This window comes from Nuphar pumila, chromosome 13, assembly GCF_984573655.1.
Source record: "Nuphar pumila chromosome 13, dmNupPumi1.hap1.1, whole genome shotgun sequence".
Classification (NCBI taxonomy): domain Eukaryota; kingdom Viridiplantae; phylum Streptophyta; class Magnoliopsida; order Nymphaeales; family Nymphaeaceae; genus Nuphar; species Nuphar pumila.
In genome coordinates this window covers 76,138,580-76,153,803 of record NC_143261.1, presented here as the reverse complement: position 1 = coordinate 76,153,803, position 15,224 = coordinate 76,138,580, and the positions used below count along the sequence as shown (strand labels likewise).

Here is a 15,224-nt window from a genome sequence, read left to right as displayed (position 1 = left end):
ACACCACTGGTTGGGGACCACAAGAATGCTAGGTGTTGCGAAGATAAGGTATCTAGATTAAAAAAATGGTTGTGAAACAAAGCATCATTTATATGGGACAAAATTTTGCAAGAAAAAATAATTTTGTAATATGGGTGCGATTTGAATAGAAAATTTTGCAGTATCAGTCTTTCACAATACTTTATGTGATACTCGTGAACAATTTTGCAATTATCGGACTTTAGCAAATTTTAAGATTTTTGCAAGTTTTTAAGTAAAACTCGTGACAAATTTCATAAGCTTTTTGTTTTTTGTTTTTTGTTTTTTTAAATTTTGCAACCTCATATGAGATTTTGTTGAGGAGTTTTGTGGGTGTACTATTTTAGCGCCATAACATAAGAAAAATAGAAATTCTCACCTGCGAGGAGTAAAAGCGACAAAAAAATTTGAGAACTTGCAATATTGTTCATTTGGCGGATTTGGTAAACACATCATTTTCTCCGTACAATACAATCATTTTTCCAATAAGAGGACTGGATCCATTAGCTATCGGACCGAAACCCGACCCATTATACACGTGGGCCAGGTTCGGGTCAGCCTGTGGGCTACCGGATCGACCCAACGAGCTTGAGCTATTTATTAATTATTAATCATATAAAAAATTAAAAAATAATTAATTGCATAGTAACTTGTTATTTACCTAATTAGTTGTATTAATTTTATGAAAACTAAAAAAATAATTAGTTGAGTTCATGAAAACTTGTTAATTATTTATTATTTACCTAATTAGTTAGGTCTGGGCCAGGCCTGATCCGGCCGCTTCACATTGGCCCATTGGGCCAATGAGCCGGGTCATGGGCTGCTCTTCAAACTCGAGCCCGCTAATAACCGGGCCAAACCCCAATGCATTAGTAAATGAGTTGGGTCATCTTCAGGCCGGGCTGCACTTAAAGCCTGGTGGGACGAGCTCTAAACAGGCCCGGGCCAAACCGATGCCCACCCGTACTTGCGTGCAAAAGCTTGAAAGAAGATGAAATCCATCATCAATGCAGGGGAGATAGTAGATAATCTTCCTCTACCCTCTTATGCTTGATTAACTAGAAGAACTCTAACCATACTAGATAGCTCAATTTTTGAGGAAAAGGGATTTGTTAAAAGAATATCATTCCAACAGGAAAGTTCATCTTGGAATGTGTTTCCATTTTTTAAAGGCCATCCCAACACAATATAATGGCCCCAATGATCACGAATTGCAAATCCCCCTAATTACCGAGACTGGTAAGTAAGTTCTCAAAAAACTGAGACTGGTAAGTAGTAAAAATGAAAACAGAAAGCCATCCTTGAGGTGGAGGAATCCAACAGTTAACATATAGCCAAGAGAAACCTATTGATTTTTGAAAAAACATGAATGAAATTTCAATCTTGTTTTCTTCAAAGCAAATGACATAAAATAGCCCCAAGGGGGATTGGCATAGTGGGGTGGGGCTTTGGCAGCTAGATGGGCAATCAAGGTTCGATTTTCATGGGCGTCGCCCTTGTGCGCAACCCAACACATAGCATAGGCCCTGAGGAGCAGGGGTCCTAGCCTCAAAGTTTTACGCAGGCTGAGCCAATGCGACCAGGTCTTCGCACCAGGTGGGATTTCTTCAGGTTATAAATCCAAAAACAAATGACAAAAAATATGTTTACAAGTTCAGATTGAAAACACTCATACGGCCTTGTTGCAAGGTCAAAACTGGTTGTATTCTTTCATGAGAGCAGATCAGGTGATCTGTTAAATCACTTTGAGAGAGTGATCTGACATCTCCACCGTTCCTTGTTTCAACTCATGGTCTCCTGTTTCGGGGCCCACCAAAAAGTGTTTGATAACGGTGACCATTGATCACCATAATGTCCGGTGAGTGTCATCCCTACTGTTCATTGTTTCAATCTCGTGGTCTCTTGTGCAAGTTGTGGGGAAACTCTTGGATTATCTAAGAAAAATAAATAAATAAATTATCATACGCATACTGATTTTATGTGTTTTTTGACTTTTGGTGTGGCTTGAGTACTTTGCAAGGTGTTTGATGATTGGATTATGTATGTGAGAACTGAAAATATGAGAACCACTATTTTTATGGGTTTTTTTTTTCTGTTCTTTTTCTCTTGAATCTAACTGTACCTATGTGATGTAGGTTCTTGGTTTAATAACAACCTGCTCTTGAATCATCTTATTTTTCATACATAAATGAAGTTTTTTTAAAGCTTTAAAATCAATGGATCATAATCATTATAAATATTCTAACATTCAAAAATCATATTTTTCATCGTGATTCCTAACAGATTCACCATTTCAAGCACGTACGCATTGTTGGATTTGAACAAAAAAAATGTTGAAAATGCTCATATTTTTATTTCTCAAATTCTATTGACTAAGAGAAAGAGATAAGGTGGGCGTATATATATATATATATATATATATATATATATATATATATATATATATATATATATATATAGAGAGAGAGAGAGAGAGAGAGAGAGAGAGAGAGAGAGAGAGATAAGGTGGGCGTGTGTGTGGAAGCCCGAAGATCCCCCGTCCCGCAACTCTTAAGTTAGTCTTTCATGGCTGCTACAATTGGTGCGCAGAGGGCCATGACTACTGCTGCTCCCCCAATCGCAGCCTTTCACACTACTAAATGCCTGAATTTCTCACATCCAAACAAGTTTTGTTCGAGGAACACGAAGGCAAGCCCGATCCTCACTACCAATTTTGTCAACATCAGGCGAACAATGCCGGCCAGATCGTCGTCTCGCGTGGTCGAGCAGGAGAAAGAGAACGATGGGCCGATGAGCACGGACGTACTCCATCGATTCATCGAGCTCAATCTGGGCAATTGGAACGGTTCTTTCTATGTGAGTTTTCTTCGGGGTTCTGTACTTTCTGCTTCCTTCCCATCTGCCAATGTTTCCTCTAATTAGGTAGGTAACTGGGTGTATCAGCAAGCATCAGATTGATTTTTAACTCTCTTGCAGCAATTTGATGGGTTCGGGAATTTACTGCAAAACGTGACGACCAGGTTGGCTACGAGCTCGTATGGTGAAGATGAACTCATGAGCCTCATTCAAACGTAATTTTCTTTAATCTTTCCTTTTTTCCCTCTCTGTTGAAAACGAGGGAGTATAACTCTGTACTTAGAGCAACACGATTGGAATTGGTGGGTAGGAACTAGGAAGTGTAATTCCTCAAACTCATTCACTAATGGAAGGCTGACCTCTTCATTTCATTTTGGCTCGTAAAAGGGTAGGTTTCTACAAGAAAGAAAGGATGACAACGATGGGAGAATTAGAAAAGACTTGGACTTAGTTCCTTTTCCAGAAATAAAATTCCAATTTCTTTCAAGTAGCTGGAGAAATGCTATTATTTGTGATATCCTTAATACCCATCAAATTTATTATTTGTTTCTTGTAGTGGGCATCAACAATGTGATGCAATCAAACGCGTCTTGGATAGAAACACCTGAGTTCTGCCGTTCCCATATTTCCCTTTTTTTTATTACTGGTAAGACGGGGTTAGGCAGATCGTACCAGTTACAAAAGGGTATAATAAGCTCAAAATTGCAAATCCAAAGGAGACAGGATTGACCATGTTCCCAGGATTGCCCTTTACCAAGTTTGTTTGATCCATTTCTCAGTCTCTAGTTAAGACAGGATTCACCATCATTTCCTTTTGTCAGTAATTCGATTCCTGATGTTAATTAATTAATGCATAAACCAGTCATAGTTGCTAGTCTGAGGTTGAATGTTTACAACCATTCGGATTATATGTACCATATGTGATGTAGTCCGAAATTCATTTGGAGTTATTTTATTTTTTATAGGCTATACATAAAACAGCCTGCATCAAGGACTTCGATTTCAGGCCACCACCCTGAGCCTGAATGGACAGAGTACAAGATCAAGGAGACCAACATGTTTACTGTGGACAAGTATCAGCAGGTACAACTTTAGCTTCTCCTTGATTTCCATCACCTTTCTCAGACCCTTCCCTCACTGTTTGAATTAGTGAACAAAATGATGATGTTGGTTGCTCGATGGGTCGTCTTGTTGTTAGATTCAACAGAGTTGATAATATAGATCCATGGTTGTTTCTTTTTTGTCATATACTGCCTTTTGAGTATCAAATATGGTTAGTTTGCAGATTGGTTTTTTCCCAAAGGAGAAAGCATTTGCCTTGAGATACCAGACAGCAGGAATGCTAGAAACTGTATTGAGAGCAGGTGTCCTTGGAGAGGATGACATTGATGAAGAATCCCCCAAGTAAGAATTAACTTCTCAAACTGATAGTTTTCTTTCCATATTCTATGGTACAGCACTGGAGGTTCACTCAATGTGAGTGGCTGATGACCTTGTGAAACTAAGCCTACATAAATATGCTGTCATTTGGTATGGGTGAGAAATTCATACTTGAAAGAACTTTCATCAGTTCAAATGCATGATATACATGGCTTCCTCTCTAATCAAGAAATTCAATAGTGCTTCAGCGCTTGGAAGATTCTCTAACTGCATGATTAATTACAAACTTTAACTCCTGGTTAAATCCAGCAGTCAAGAATCTACACAATTCGTTGATATGCTTATGAGTAATTAATTGTTGAATAACACTGTCAAGTGGTGATGGTGAACATGTGCTAGGTTTATGTGCAAATGAGGATAGAATTATTGGTAAATCTGCATATGTGTGTGTATGTGACGGTCACAAATATCACAGTAATATTGACAAAGGTTTTCCTCAGGAGATGTGATATTTTATTTCGAAGTGTTTGTCTTTTTTGAGAAAATCTATAAAAATGAGATTGGAAAAAGGTATTCGTGAAGTGCATGCATATATACAACATACACACACCACCAAGATCCTTTTCTTTTTACATTATCATTGTCTTCCCAGCATGCATAATCAATACATTGTGTTAGATAAATAATTGGCAATGTTTATTTATGACAAGTTCCTCGCATATTTATGCAAGAGGATTGAGACTAGAATACCTGATTTTTGTAGTCTGTGCTGTAATCCAGTGGTCTGAGAATTCCCTCTCGGAGGCCCTCTATTGTCTGTGAGAATTGCCTTTATTCACAGAAGAAAGATATGCGTGCAAGAGCCTTTCACATTATGGATCCTAGTGGAGTGCTTGAAATGCTTCTAATTTTTCTTGAGCAAAGGGAAGCTGGGACACAACTTACTTCATCTATTGATAGATTGAAGGTAATACAGTTTACATTTCTAACTGCTATTTAAATTAGAGCAGAGTAAACCAATTTCCAACTATCCATTTGGACAGTATTGTTGATTCAGTCTATTACTTTGGTGGGATAAATGGAAAATGTGCAAAATTCTAACCTTATTGGGGGAGACTAGAGGGGAATTAATTACTGTATTATTGATGAGAACATGAAATCCTCAAGCCCTGATAAATGCCGAAGGCTGACAAGCCAACAAGCACCTCTTATTTCTAGGATCATCAGCAATTGGTTTTCCATTAACCACTGACCATATGGAAGTTATTCCTTGTTGTCAGTATCCTATTCACAAATACCTTTTGTGGGGTAAACTTGACCCATGGTTCAATTTAGGCCTTGGTAGCTAAGGGTGGCAAATGAGCTCAGCTGCTCACTACTTAGGTTTGTCTTGTGAAAGCTTGTTCAAGTTCTGCAAGGTGGCTTGGCTACCAGAGCTTAAGCATGTTTCCAATCCCAATTAAGATTATGTAGCTGTATTCGGAAACTATGTTGCAAAATCGTGGTATACCTAGTTTAATGAATTGAGTGATGTTTCAAGTCATTGACCAGAAACAGAGATTATTTTTAGTTACGTGTTTGGTAAGGGAGAGTTGATGCAAGGACATTGCAACCTAGTACCTCTTGTCATTACTTCTTGAGAATATTCTTCACTAGACTGCCATATAGAACATACTTCCTTTTTATTTTGTTTGTGGACTCAGCAATACTACATTTTGTTTGTATGATTTTATAAGCTTATGGATTTACAGGTCTATGTTTCTCACTTATGCTTGCTGAATACTTCTCATCAAATAAATATAAAGATAGTGCTGAATAAGTAGTGGTGTAACTACCTTCAATCATGGGTTGTTGTTCTCCATTGATTTAGATATTCCTATATTCCTAGATTTATGGGAGCACTACAGGTCTAGCTTATCCTGACTGTTATGTCAATTTGCATTGTGAATAAGGATGGTTGGGGTGGTATTGGCTCCTAAAAATAGTCAGTGGAGGTAAAAATATCAGGACAGTCAACCGCAGATACCTACCTTATTGGGTTGTAAAGAGGAAAATATTCAAAATGGCTAATAACATAGGACTTTCCAATAGTTAACCCAACAACTTATATATGCTGATGTCATTTCTTTAAGAAAGACCATTGAGCTGTGTTGAATGATCTCTGAACCTGAGCTAGATTGTATTAGCTGCCAGGGATCTGTTTTTATTTAGCTCTTTTATAATAACAAAGTATGGAATTTCAGCTGAAGATCCTGTTTTCTGCATTTTTTTTTCTAACTTTGTTTTTGTGCAGAGGTCTCACAGTATGTCACCATGTCCTTTCATCATGTAAGAAATGCTCCTTTTCTCTGTTTTTTTTTATATGTATATAGCATTTGCTACCCTCACGTATAAGGAATCCCTTAGTTGGAAGGGAGAGGTTGTTTTGACCAAATCTGACCTCATGGCTGCATTTAGCATGGTCAAAATAGTTGGAATCGACCCTTGGAGCATAGTTTTTCAATGTATATATGTTTTTCTGAAGTTTGAAAATTTGGTACATTATAGGCCGTTGATTTTTCAATCCTCATAAAATCTAACAAATATATCAGAAAAACATGATCCAAAGGTCAGTTTCTAAAACTTAATATGTAGATCACATCTGGAGGGTCAGATGCACAAAGCAACTAGAAAAAATAAAAATATTACATTTTTCTCACTAAGGGGTTCCCTACCTACGAGGGTAGCAAATATTACCTTATATATATATATATATATATATATATATATATATATATATATATATATATATATATATATATAGAGAGAGAGAGAGAGAGAGAGAGATGGTAGCTGCCTACTACCACTTTTCTGGCTTACCGCTAAGCCTACCAGGTTTTTGAAGTTTTTTTTTAAATATGACCATACAAATGTGATATGCATGCTTGATTTCATAAGAATCGACTCGTGGATCGTCTGATTACAACACACATGTAGTTTTTTATAAGATTTAAAAATCAATGGCCTACAATATTCATAAATATTCAATGCTTAAAATTCATTTTTTTTATCAAAAAAACATCATCCATGTGTCATTTCCTAGTAATTCAACCATATTGAACACATCTGCAGGGTCAGATTTGCCAAAAACAACCTGGAAACACCTATTCACTGGCGGTAGGCTAAAAAAGTGGTAGGCAGCTACTACTTTTCACACACACATACACACATATATATATAGATATAGAGAGAGAGAGAGAGAGAGAGAGAGAGAGAGAGAGAGAGAGAGAGAGAGCATGCTAAGCATAATTCATCATGTTTGAGTCAACTTTAACATATGAAAATAGTAAATAGAACATGCTAGGGATGATCCAAAGCTTAGATTTTGCTTTTGAATCGTTGATCTATGTAAATCAAGTGTATACAGTCCCACGATGGAAGCATGCACGCACACATAGAATCGAAAATGACAGAAGCACTAAAAACATGACTAGGAGGCTTTGATATCTGAGTTAGATCATGTTGACAAGAGTCAGATACAGAGTCATCCGATCACCAGCCTGACTGAAGGTCATTGCCTAAATCGACCTGAGTTCTCTGGCACTGATAACTAGTAGTGAGAGGTACCTGAGGTTTAAGGGCAAAAGCTGGAAATTAAATAGGCTGATCATGGTTCGCATTAAAATGGAACCTCTCTGCATTTTCTGTGTGGCTAATTGTCCAACAACAGAATTTTAATTTCGAGCCAGAGAAAATGAAGAGGCTAATTTGTCCAACAACGCACTCCTTGTCACTTCCCATTGCAAATTTCTCTATGAGAAGTGTGGTTTGTAGATGCTTCCTGGTTTTAGATGGATTTCACAAGGCCTCGCTTCCTGCTTTCCTTCCCCTCGTTGCTTTTTTATTCCTTTTCCTTTTCAAGCAATCTTGGTCTGCCATTAATCACATTATTTTTGGTTTATTTTTGTGCATCTTGATTTGATTTTTATGTTATTATGATCATTAGGATGAGTGGTGAGAAGGTACAAGAAATGGGATCTACTTGTCTTTCACTCTGTTCTTTGCACTGCATCCTATTGTATGAATCTTTTTTGGAATGAAAGTATGAAAAAGTTGATGAGTCTTTGGACATCATAATCTACTGATATGTCTGGCATAAAGTTATTAAAGAAGCATCACCTCAGGATAGTGAACTATTATTGTTATTTTCAGGATGACTTCACTAACAGGATAAATCCATTTCTTGGTCAATGGGAAGGCCATGCCATAACTAAACGAACTGGTGTATATGGGGCTACAATTGCCAAAACTGATACAAGAATTCTTCTTGAAATGAACGATGAAGGTCAACTGATTCAGGTAACGCCTGGTGTCTTTATGCAGGCCTGGGTAAAACCTTGAGTTGGAAGAACCACGATTGAATGAACTTTTGCTTCCTTTGTGATACACGACAATTCTCCCACTCTAAATGCATCATCTGAATCCCCATGTTTAAACTTGTATTCAGAATATCACTTCGACATCTGTTAATGGTACCACCAATGTCCACTGGACGGGCACGGTATCAGACAATCTGGTGAGCTTTGATGGAGGCTTCCAAATGACAGTGTTACCCGGTGGCATGTACTTGGCCTGCCCAGAAAATCTGGCCAAGAATGTGGCAGACTCACAGTCCTTTCATCTAGAGTTCTGCTGGATGGAGTATCCGGATTGGCGACAGCGACTTGTGCGCACATTTGACACGGATGGCTTGGCTGTGTCTTCAACATATTTCTCTGAGACAAAAGTATAAGTGGCTTTTAGCTTTTCATGGTTATCTGCTTGTTGTCATCATTTTTGGATGCTAATGGTGCCAAAGGGCCATGCATGTTTTTCCTTTTTTCATTGCCATCCGTGGGATTTGAATCAAAGATCCACTATTTAAAAGTCATAGTCATGTAGCCCACCATCGATATGTTATTAGCTGGAGGAACTTGGTCATCATCGTCATGATCATTGTCATTTGATCTCTTTCCATCTATATGTGAGTGAAAAAAGAACGATGTATGTGTTTCAAAATCATGCGGACAGTAGGTGACTGATAAACATTACAGAAATTGGTTCAGTTATATGTGAAAAGGAAGAGCTTAGTGAAATAAATCAAATGTTGCTCAGTGCACTTTGTGTGCTATCTGTGCTTCATTAGCCTATGAGATGTCAATTTGACGGGTTTCTTCAATTCCATCAATATAGGTGCACCACTTGTACTAAGCAACATCAATATAAGCCCTAGGTAAGGATTCAGGTTAAGAAACATACAACTTCCAAACTTAAGTAGAATTTCCTGCATCCTTTCAGACAGGCCATAAATAATGCTCACATCTTTACAGATGAAAGAAACTTCCGGTTTATTGCTGGACTTCACATTTCATCTTTCCCATGCACTAAGTTGATTGGAAGATAGGACACCTCCCTTCTTTCGATGTTACTGTAACAGACTTAGTTTGGAGGAAACAAAGTGTCCTTTAACTTCTTTGAGTTCTTTTAAACTGCCCATTTAAGGATGCGGCTGCACATATTCTTTTAGGAAGACTGACTGCAGCATCTACTTGATGTCACGATGTAGAGTTGATGGTCTTTTGTGCTGGAGTTGCCACGCTCAGCAAGCAACACCTCCCTTACCTAAACTGCAGGCACCTGCTGTTGCAACTCAAACTTTTGGAAACACACCCAATTTCACCATATAAAGGCTTATAATCAATAGAAACCATCCTGTATTGAAACTGGAGTTGGTACAACATAACTGAAAACAATTTACAACCGACAGTCCAGTCTAGGGAGCAGAGGCTCTGGTGAAGTGAAATGTACATTAGGATACAACCGCGATCGAAGGCCTCGGAAAAGTCAAGGCCATCTTAGGAACATCTTGAAGTTCCCTAATTGAATGTAATAACTTGCATTATGCAGATAGATGGAGAAAGAAAATTTCAGCAATCACAGAAGCACAGTACCAGACAGACATGTTCGATTGATATCCACAGGCAAAAGGCGTAAAGGTGTAAAACATGGAAGATTGCATGAAGCAATGGGTGCAGCAGAGAAATTGGCTTTGACCAACCATATTCTTTCTTTAGGAGACAATCCACATTAAAAATAACTAAAAAATTATTAGTCTTTCATACCAGTTACATTGAGGGAAAAATTGAATATTACATAGATTCCATCAACTTCCCATGATTAGAACCTCAAATACTAGCCTTACAAAGGAGAACAGTGATAGCACTCTGAACTTCACGTTACAAGGTACCCTCCATATAAAAAAACTTCTAATAAAACAGAAAGCATATATGAAGCAATTGCATGTATGTGTCAAAAAATAGATGAAAGTGAGATTTTGATTCCACAATTAGTAAACACATTTTCTGGAACAAAAACCCTGGTACAAACATTTCCTGCCTCACATGTGCACAGAGAGAGAGAGAGATCCACAGTAAAATACAGGTCTGTGTATTAATGCATGTGAATTGACAACAAAATGCAATAAATATTCATGAAAGAATGGTTTTAAAAGTAAAGGCTAAATACTTAACTAGGAATGAAAAGTTGAAGTTAGATATACATGTATACGGGTGCGCACAGACACATGCATCGCACATACACCGTGTGAACTGCAGAAAAACTCTAGCTTTACATTATCGATATGATAAAGGCCAAAATGAAATATATGGTACATGGGGATTGCACTGTTCAGTTTAACATTGCAGACCTATAGAAATCTGACAAAGTTCTAATCAGTTGAGTTACCTCCAGGAGGGCCAGTCAGATTGACAATAATTAGATCTCTTTTCTGCATCAGATATTGTGTCATAGGCCTTGATATGTCCCTCTACAATATTTCATCCTATCTCCAACATTCAGCAAATGAATGTGAAATTAACAGAGGAAAATGCGACTTAACAGAGCCCGAACATCATCCTAATGATAGTTCGTGTCAAACCATTTAAAGCCATGAGCAAGTTTGGCTTCAAGGAGCATTGCCATACCTAGCTTTCTTGGCCAACTGAGCACCTTTTAGACTTGTATTCTTCATTTGTCTCTGGTGTACATGTAAAGAATTGAAATGAAGATCAGCAACATGTCCATCCATGTTAGCATCAATAGATGAGTTAGGAACATTTAATCTTGTTTCATTCCTGCTTTGCAGTCCTTTAATTAGATCCCTTATTTTTGCCATTTCTTCTCGAATTACACCATAGCCTTCCCTTATCCTTGTGAACTCCATAATGATGTCTGATGCTATTGATTGTAGCATCTGAACTTGTGAATCACTTACATCTAAAGCCCCTAAATTGCTCTTATAGATTAGTGAAGCTTTACGGGACCAACGCATTGGCAAGTACCGCTCAGAAATGTGAAAGCAATCACCTTTTACCAATACTAAGTGCATGTCTGCAAAGAATTCCAGAAAATTCGAATTCCAGGCAACTGCAAGCAATGAGCTGTTCTTCAGGATCCCATTTTACAATAGATCCCCCATCATCCTTATTATAGTGCCTCACAAGATAAGATCCATCATCTATCTGTGCAGTGATGTACTCAAAACCCATAATATATTCTCTCTGCAACATATCAAATGCGTGAGGTGTAAGAATGGTTGATGCATGAACTTCAATTGGTGTTCCTGTCTTAACATTGACATCTCTACATTTATGTTCTGTCGATTCCTCAGACTGATCTCTCAGTTCAACAGAAACAGCCACCTAAGGAAACCCATAGTGAGCAATAACTATCAATAACAAGTCCAAGCAAACTTCAAAACATAATGACCACAAAAAAGAGACCTACCTGCTCAATAAAACCCTTAAGACGTGTTCGAGTGCTCATGAATTTTTTGATAAAAGAGTTGACAGACTCTGATCTGTCTACACTGGTTAGTCCACCAAAGAAATACTTTCTCAAGTATGACAATGCCCAATATTCTCTTTGTGTATAGAGATCGGCTATATGCTTATTATAACTTAGGCCATAGCCGCCATACTGACGGACCATTTCATCCCACCCTTGTTTGAAATCATCCTCCTTTTCCAAAGCATACAATGTACAGAACTCATCCTTCCAGCCCCTAAACTTCTCCCCTAGTAAACCCGAAAACCAACCTGTTAACTTTGACATGATATGCCAAATGCAGTAAGCGTGCTTTGTGTTAGGCATGACTTTTGCTATTGCATCTCTGAGAGCTGCATCTTGGTCAGTCAGGATAGTTTGTGGATGTTTTCCATTCATGAATCCAAGAAAAGTCTGCATTAGAACATCATATTAAATCAAATCAAGTCCTTATCTAAAACTAGTGCTGAAAAAAAAAGAAGAAATGAGAATTCTTACATTTAATGCCCATTCAAATGCATCGGTTTTTTCATCACGCAGAAGTACACAGCCAAAGAAAATGCCATTTCCATGATTGTTCACACCAACCCAAATTCCTAAAGGCATGTTGTAGGCATTCAACCAATAAGTTGTATCGAACACAACCGTATCGCCAAATAACTCATATGCACGGATTGATGTTGCATACAACCAAGCGATATGTTGCAACTTTCCATTATCCTCTATCTTGAATTCATACCTAAAATTTGCATCTGCAGCTTTCATGTTATTACATAACATGAGAAACTCCATTTCATTACTTTCATTCACAACTTTCTTAGTTGACTGAATAAAGTTCCTAACATCCTTTTCTATAAATGGCAAACGGTCAAGTTGAATACCCTTTTCCAGTTCCAGGAACCTCATAATTTGTCTGACATTAATACCAACTTTAGCAAGCATCATAATGCGATCCTTGTCACTTTCTGTAATTTCACGATATGCAGGGAGTAAGTGTACCTCCTGTTGATCAAGTAAATCATGATTATGCTCATTAGTAAAATGTATAATTGTCCATTTTGAGACATTTGAGTCCCTTTTCTTTATTGTCATTTTTGCCTCACATTTGCACCTCGAAGATTTACGATTCCTCTGAACTTTGTTTGGGTCTAACTTTTTCTCCACAGGATATCCAGCACGATGACATACAAAAAGCCTTATAAAAATTCCATCATCATCAAGACACCCATCTCTTCTTACTGTTTTCTGGCGCCTAATTGAGAAACCATTGCTTTCAGCATATCTACTATAGAAATCATATGCAATCTCATCACTATCAAATTCTTGCCCTACAAATGGTTCTGGATCACTACTACTAGGTGATGGGACAAATCCTCCTGTAGATATTTCAACTGAAGTTTGAACGTCCCCAGATATTGGTAGCATTAATGGTGTATCATCCAGGAATCCCTCCATTTTATGTTTATGGCATTATGCACATGGACACCTGCATGAAAAACATTACAACATTAAGATGAAGCATAACTGACAATATTATGAGCACCCATTGCATAAGCAACATGAAAAAAATGATAGGTAAAGGACAAGAAAAAACAAGAATCACCAAATAGCAATGGAGAAAAACTTGATCTAATTTCCACTTTTTGGCTAAAAATTTAATTCCACATTATGATCTGTGAAAAGACTTGGTGTAGAGTTCCGTCTCTCTCCTGCATATGTATCAACCATTTCTGCCTATGAAAAAAGATCGCTTTACGTAGGAACAAACAAGTGCCATTCTGCTGAAGGGCAGTAAGTTCTTCAGATATTGCATGTTGCCATTGTTACAGGCAAAAGCGCGGAGCCTAGCACTTTGCCTAGATTTAGCCTACGGCGAGTGCTTCCTCTTCTTCTATAGAGCCTACAACTTCAGCTATGATGCCTACAACTGACTTCTGCGAAGTGGGGGAGTGACGTATGACACAAAAAAGAGTACCCCCAACTGTGACATGTACTATATGGATCGAGGAGCTAAGGACGTTTCCAATAGCAACATCTCCCGCTTATGACAACAAATGTGTATTTGAGCAAACAAAATCTACCAGACAACTTTGAGGTAATTCCTGTAATAGTTTGGCAATATAAACATTTTTTGCACCTAGATTTCATTTGGTTTATGGGAACCATGCCATATTCCAAAAGTCTGTGAACAGCGAAGCCATGATGCCAAAGTATTTGCATATCAAAATCCAGAATAATAGGGAAAGTTTATTTTATGCCAATTGAAGTCCAGAAAAAATCTCATGGAAAGCGTATGCATATATTCTCCAGTTCTGCTCTGTCCAAACATGCAACCACATCAAGTTGGTCCGCCATATAAGAAGATGCAGATGAGGTATTCTTGCAGCAGTTGGCATAGGCTTGGTTCTCATTCTCGTTAATGTAGCACTACTATATGAGGTCCATCTGCTATACTTGCAAGAAATTTGTCGATAAAGTTTGCTTGCATGAGAAAGAAGAGGCACGTTGTAGTTCGTGGTGTCACATTAAGAAGAAGACCAGAGTTATTACTCTTGTTCCCACCATATCCATCTTCTCAGTTAATTCTTCTCACGCATTGCCCAGACTGTCGATGTAACTAGTGATCTCGACATTCTCTAGCAATTCCTGTTGAACTGTTGACCCAATCTCATAAGTTTTTCCTTTTGCAAGATTCCCTATTTCTGCTTCTGTGAATTCGGCAATTGCTCACATTAGTTGGTCGTCAAGTTCCTAGATGAATTGTTACACATTAGCATCCCTTGCTAGTTGGACATTTAGGATGCCCCATACCAAAACAGTTTACTCAACGCACATATGTGGAATTCCTCTGCAACCTGAGTCGTCAAGTAGAGAGATCGTCAAATCAAAATCAAGTTGGTGACAAAGCTCAACACCAAGGACCATTGATTCTTAGGAGGGGATGCTGAGTGGCAAATTTTCTCAGCAATGGCGGGCTCATAATGAGAACAATTCAAGTTTGTTGGAATCTACAACCATATGAATCTCAATCACATATGACAGTTTTCAAGATCATCGCTTATCTTGGAGGGCAGTTGCTGTCCCAAGCCTATCAATCACTGATCATTATCCCATCTTGATTATTTTTT

General features: G+C 37.9%; 2 protein-coding genes across 2 annotated transcripts; one reads left to right on the top strand and one right to left on the bottom strand.

The window, feature by feature from the left end:
• Positions 1–2,507: 2,507 nt before the first annotated feature.
• LOC149818765 (glutamate NMDA receptor subunit epsilon-1, putative (DUF3598)) lies at positions 2,508–9,329 on the top strand. Its single transcript, XM_089984245.1, has 7 exons — positions 2,508–2,874; positions 2,995–3,089; positions 3,840–3,957; positions 4,160–4,278; positions 5,035–5,221; positions 8,446–8,592; positions 8,741–9,329. The coding sequence occupies exons 1-7, from the start codon at positions 2,584–2,586 to the stop codon at positions 9,023–9,025; spliced, it is 1,242 nt and encodes a 413-aa protein (XP_089840371.1). The 5' UTR covers positions 2,508–2,583; the 3' UTR covers positions 9,026–9,329.
• A 1,479-nt stretch (positions 9,330–10,808) lies between these two features.
• Positions 10,809–13,582, bottom strand: FRS11 (FAR1-related sequence 11). The gene is made up of 3 exons (XM_089985115.1): positions 12,595–13,582; positions 12,058–12,510; positions 10,809–11,972 (listed from the first exon to the last, which is right to left on the bottom strand). The coding sequence occupies exons 1-3, from the start codon at positions 13,549–13,551 to the stop codon at positions 11,634–11,636; spliced, it is 1,749 nt and encodes a 582-aa protein (XP_089841241.1). The 5' UTR covers positions 13,552–13,582; the 3' UTR covers positions 10,809–11,633.
• Between the last annotated feature and the right edge of the window lie 1,642 nt (positions 13,583–15,224).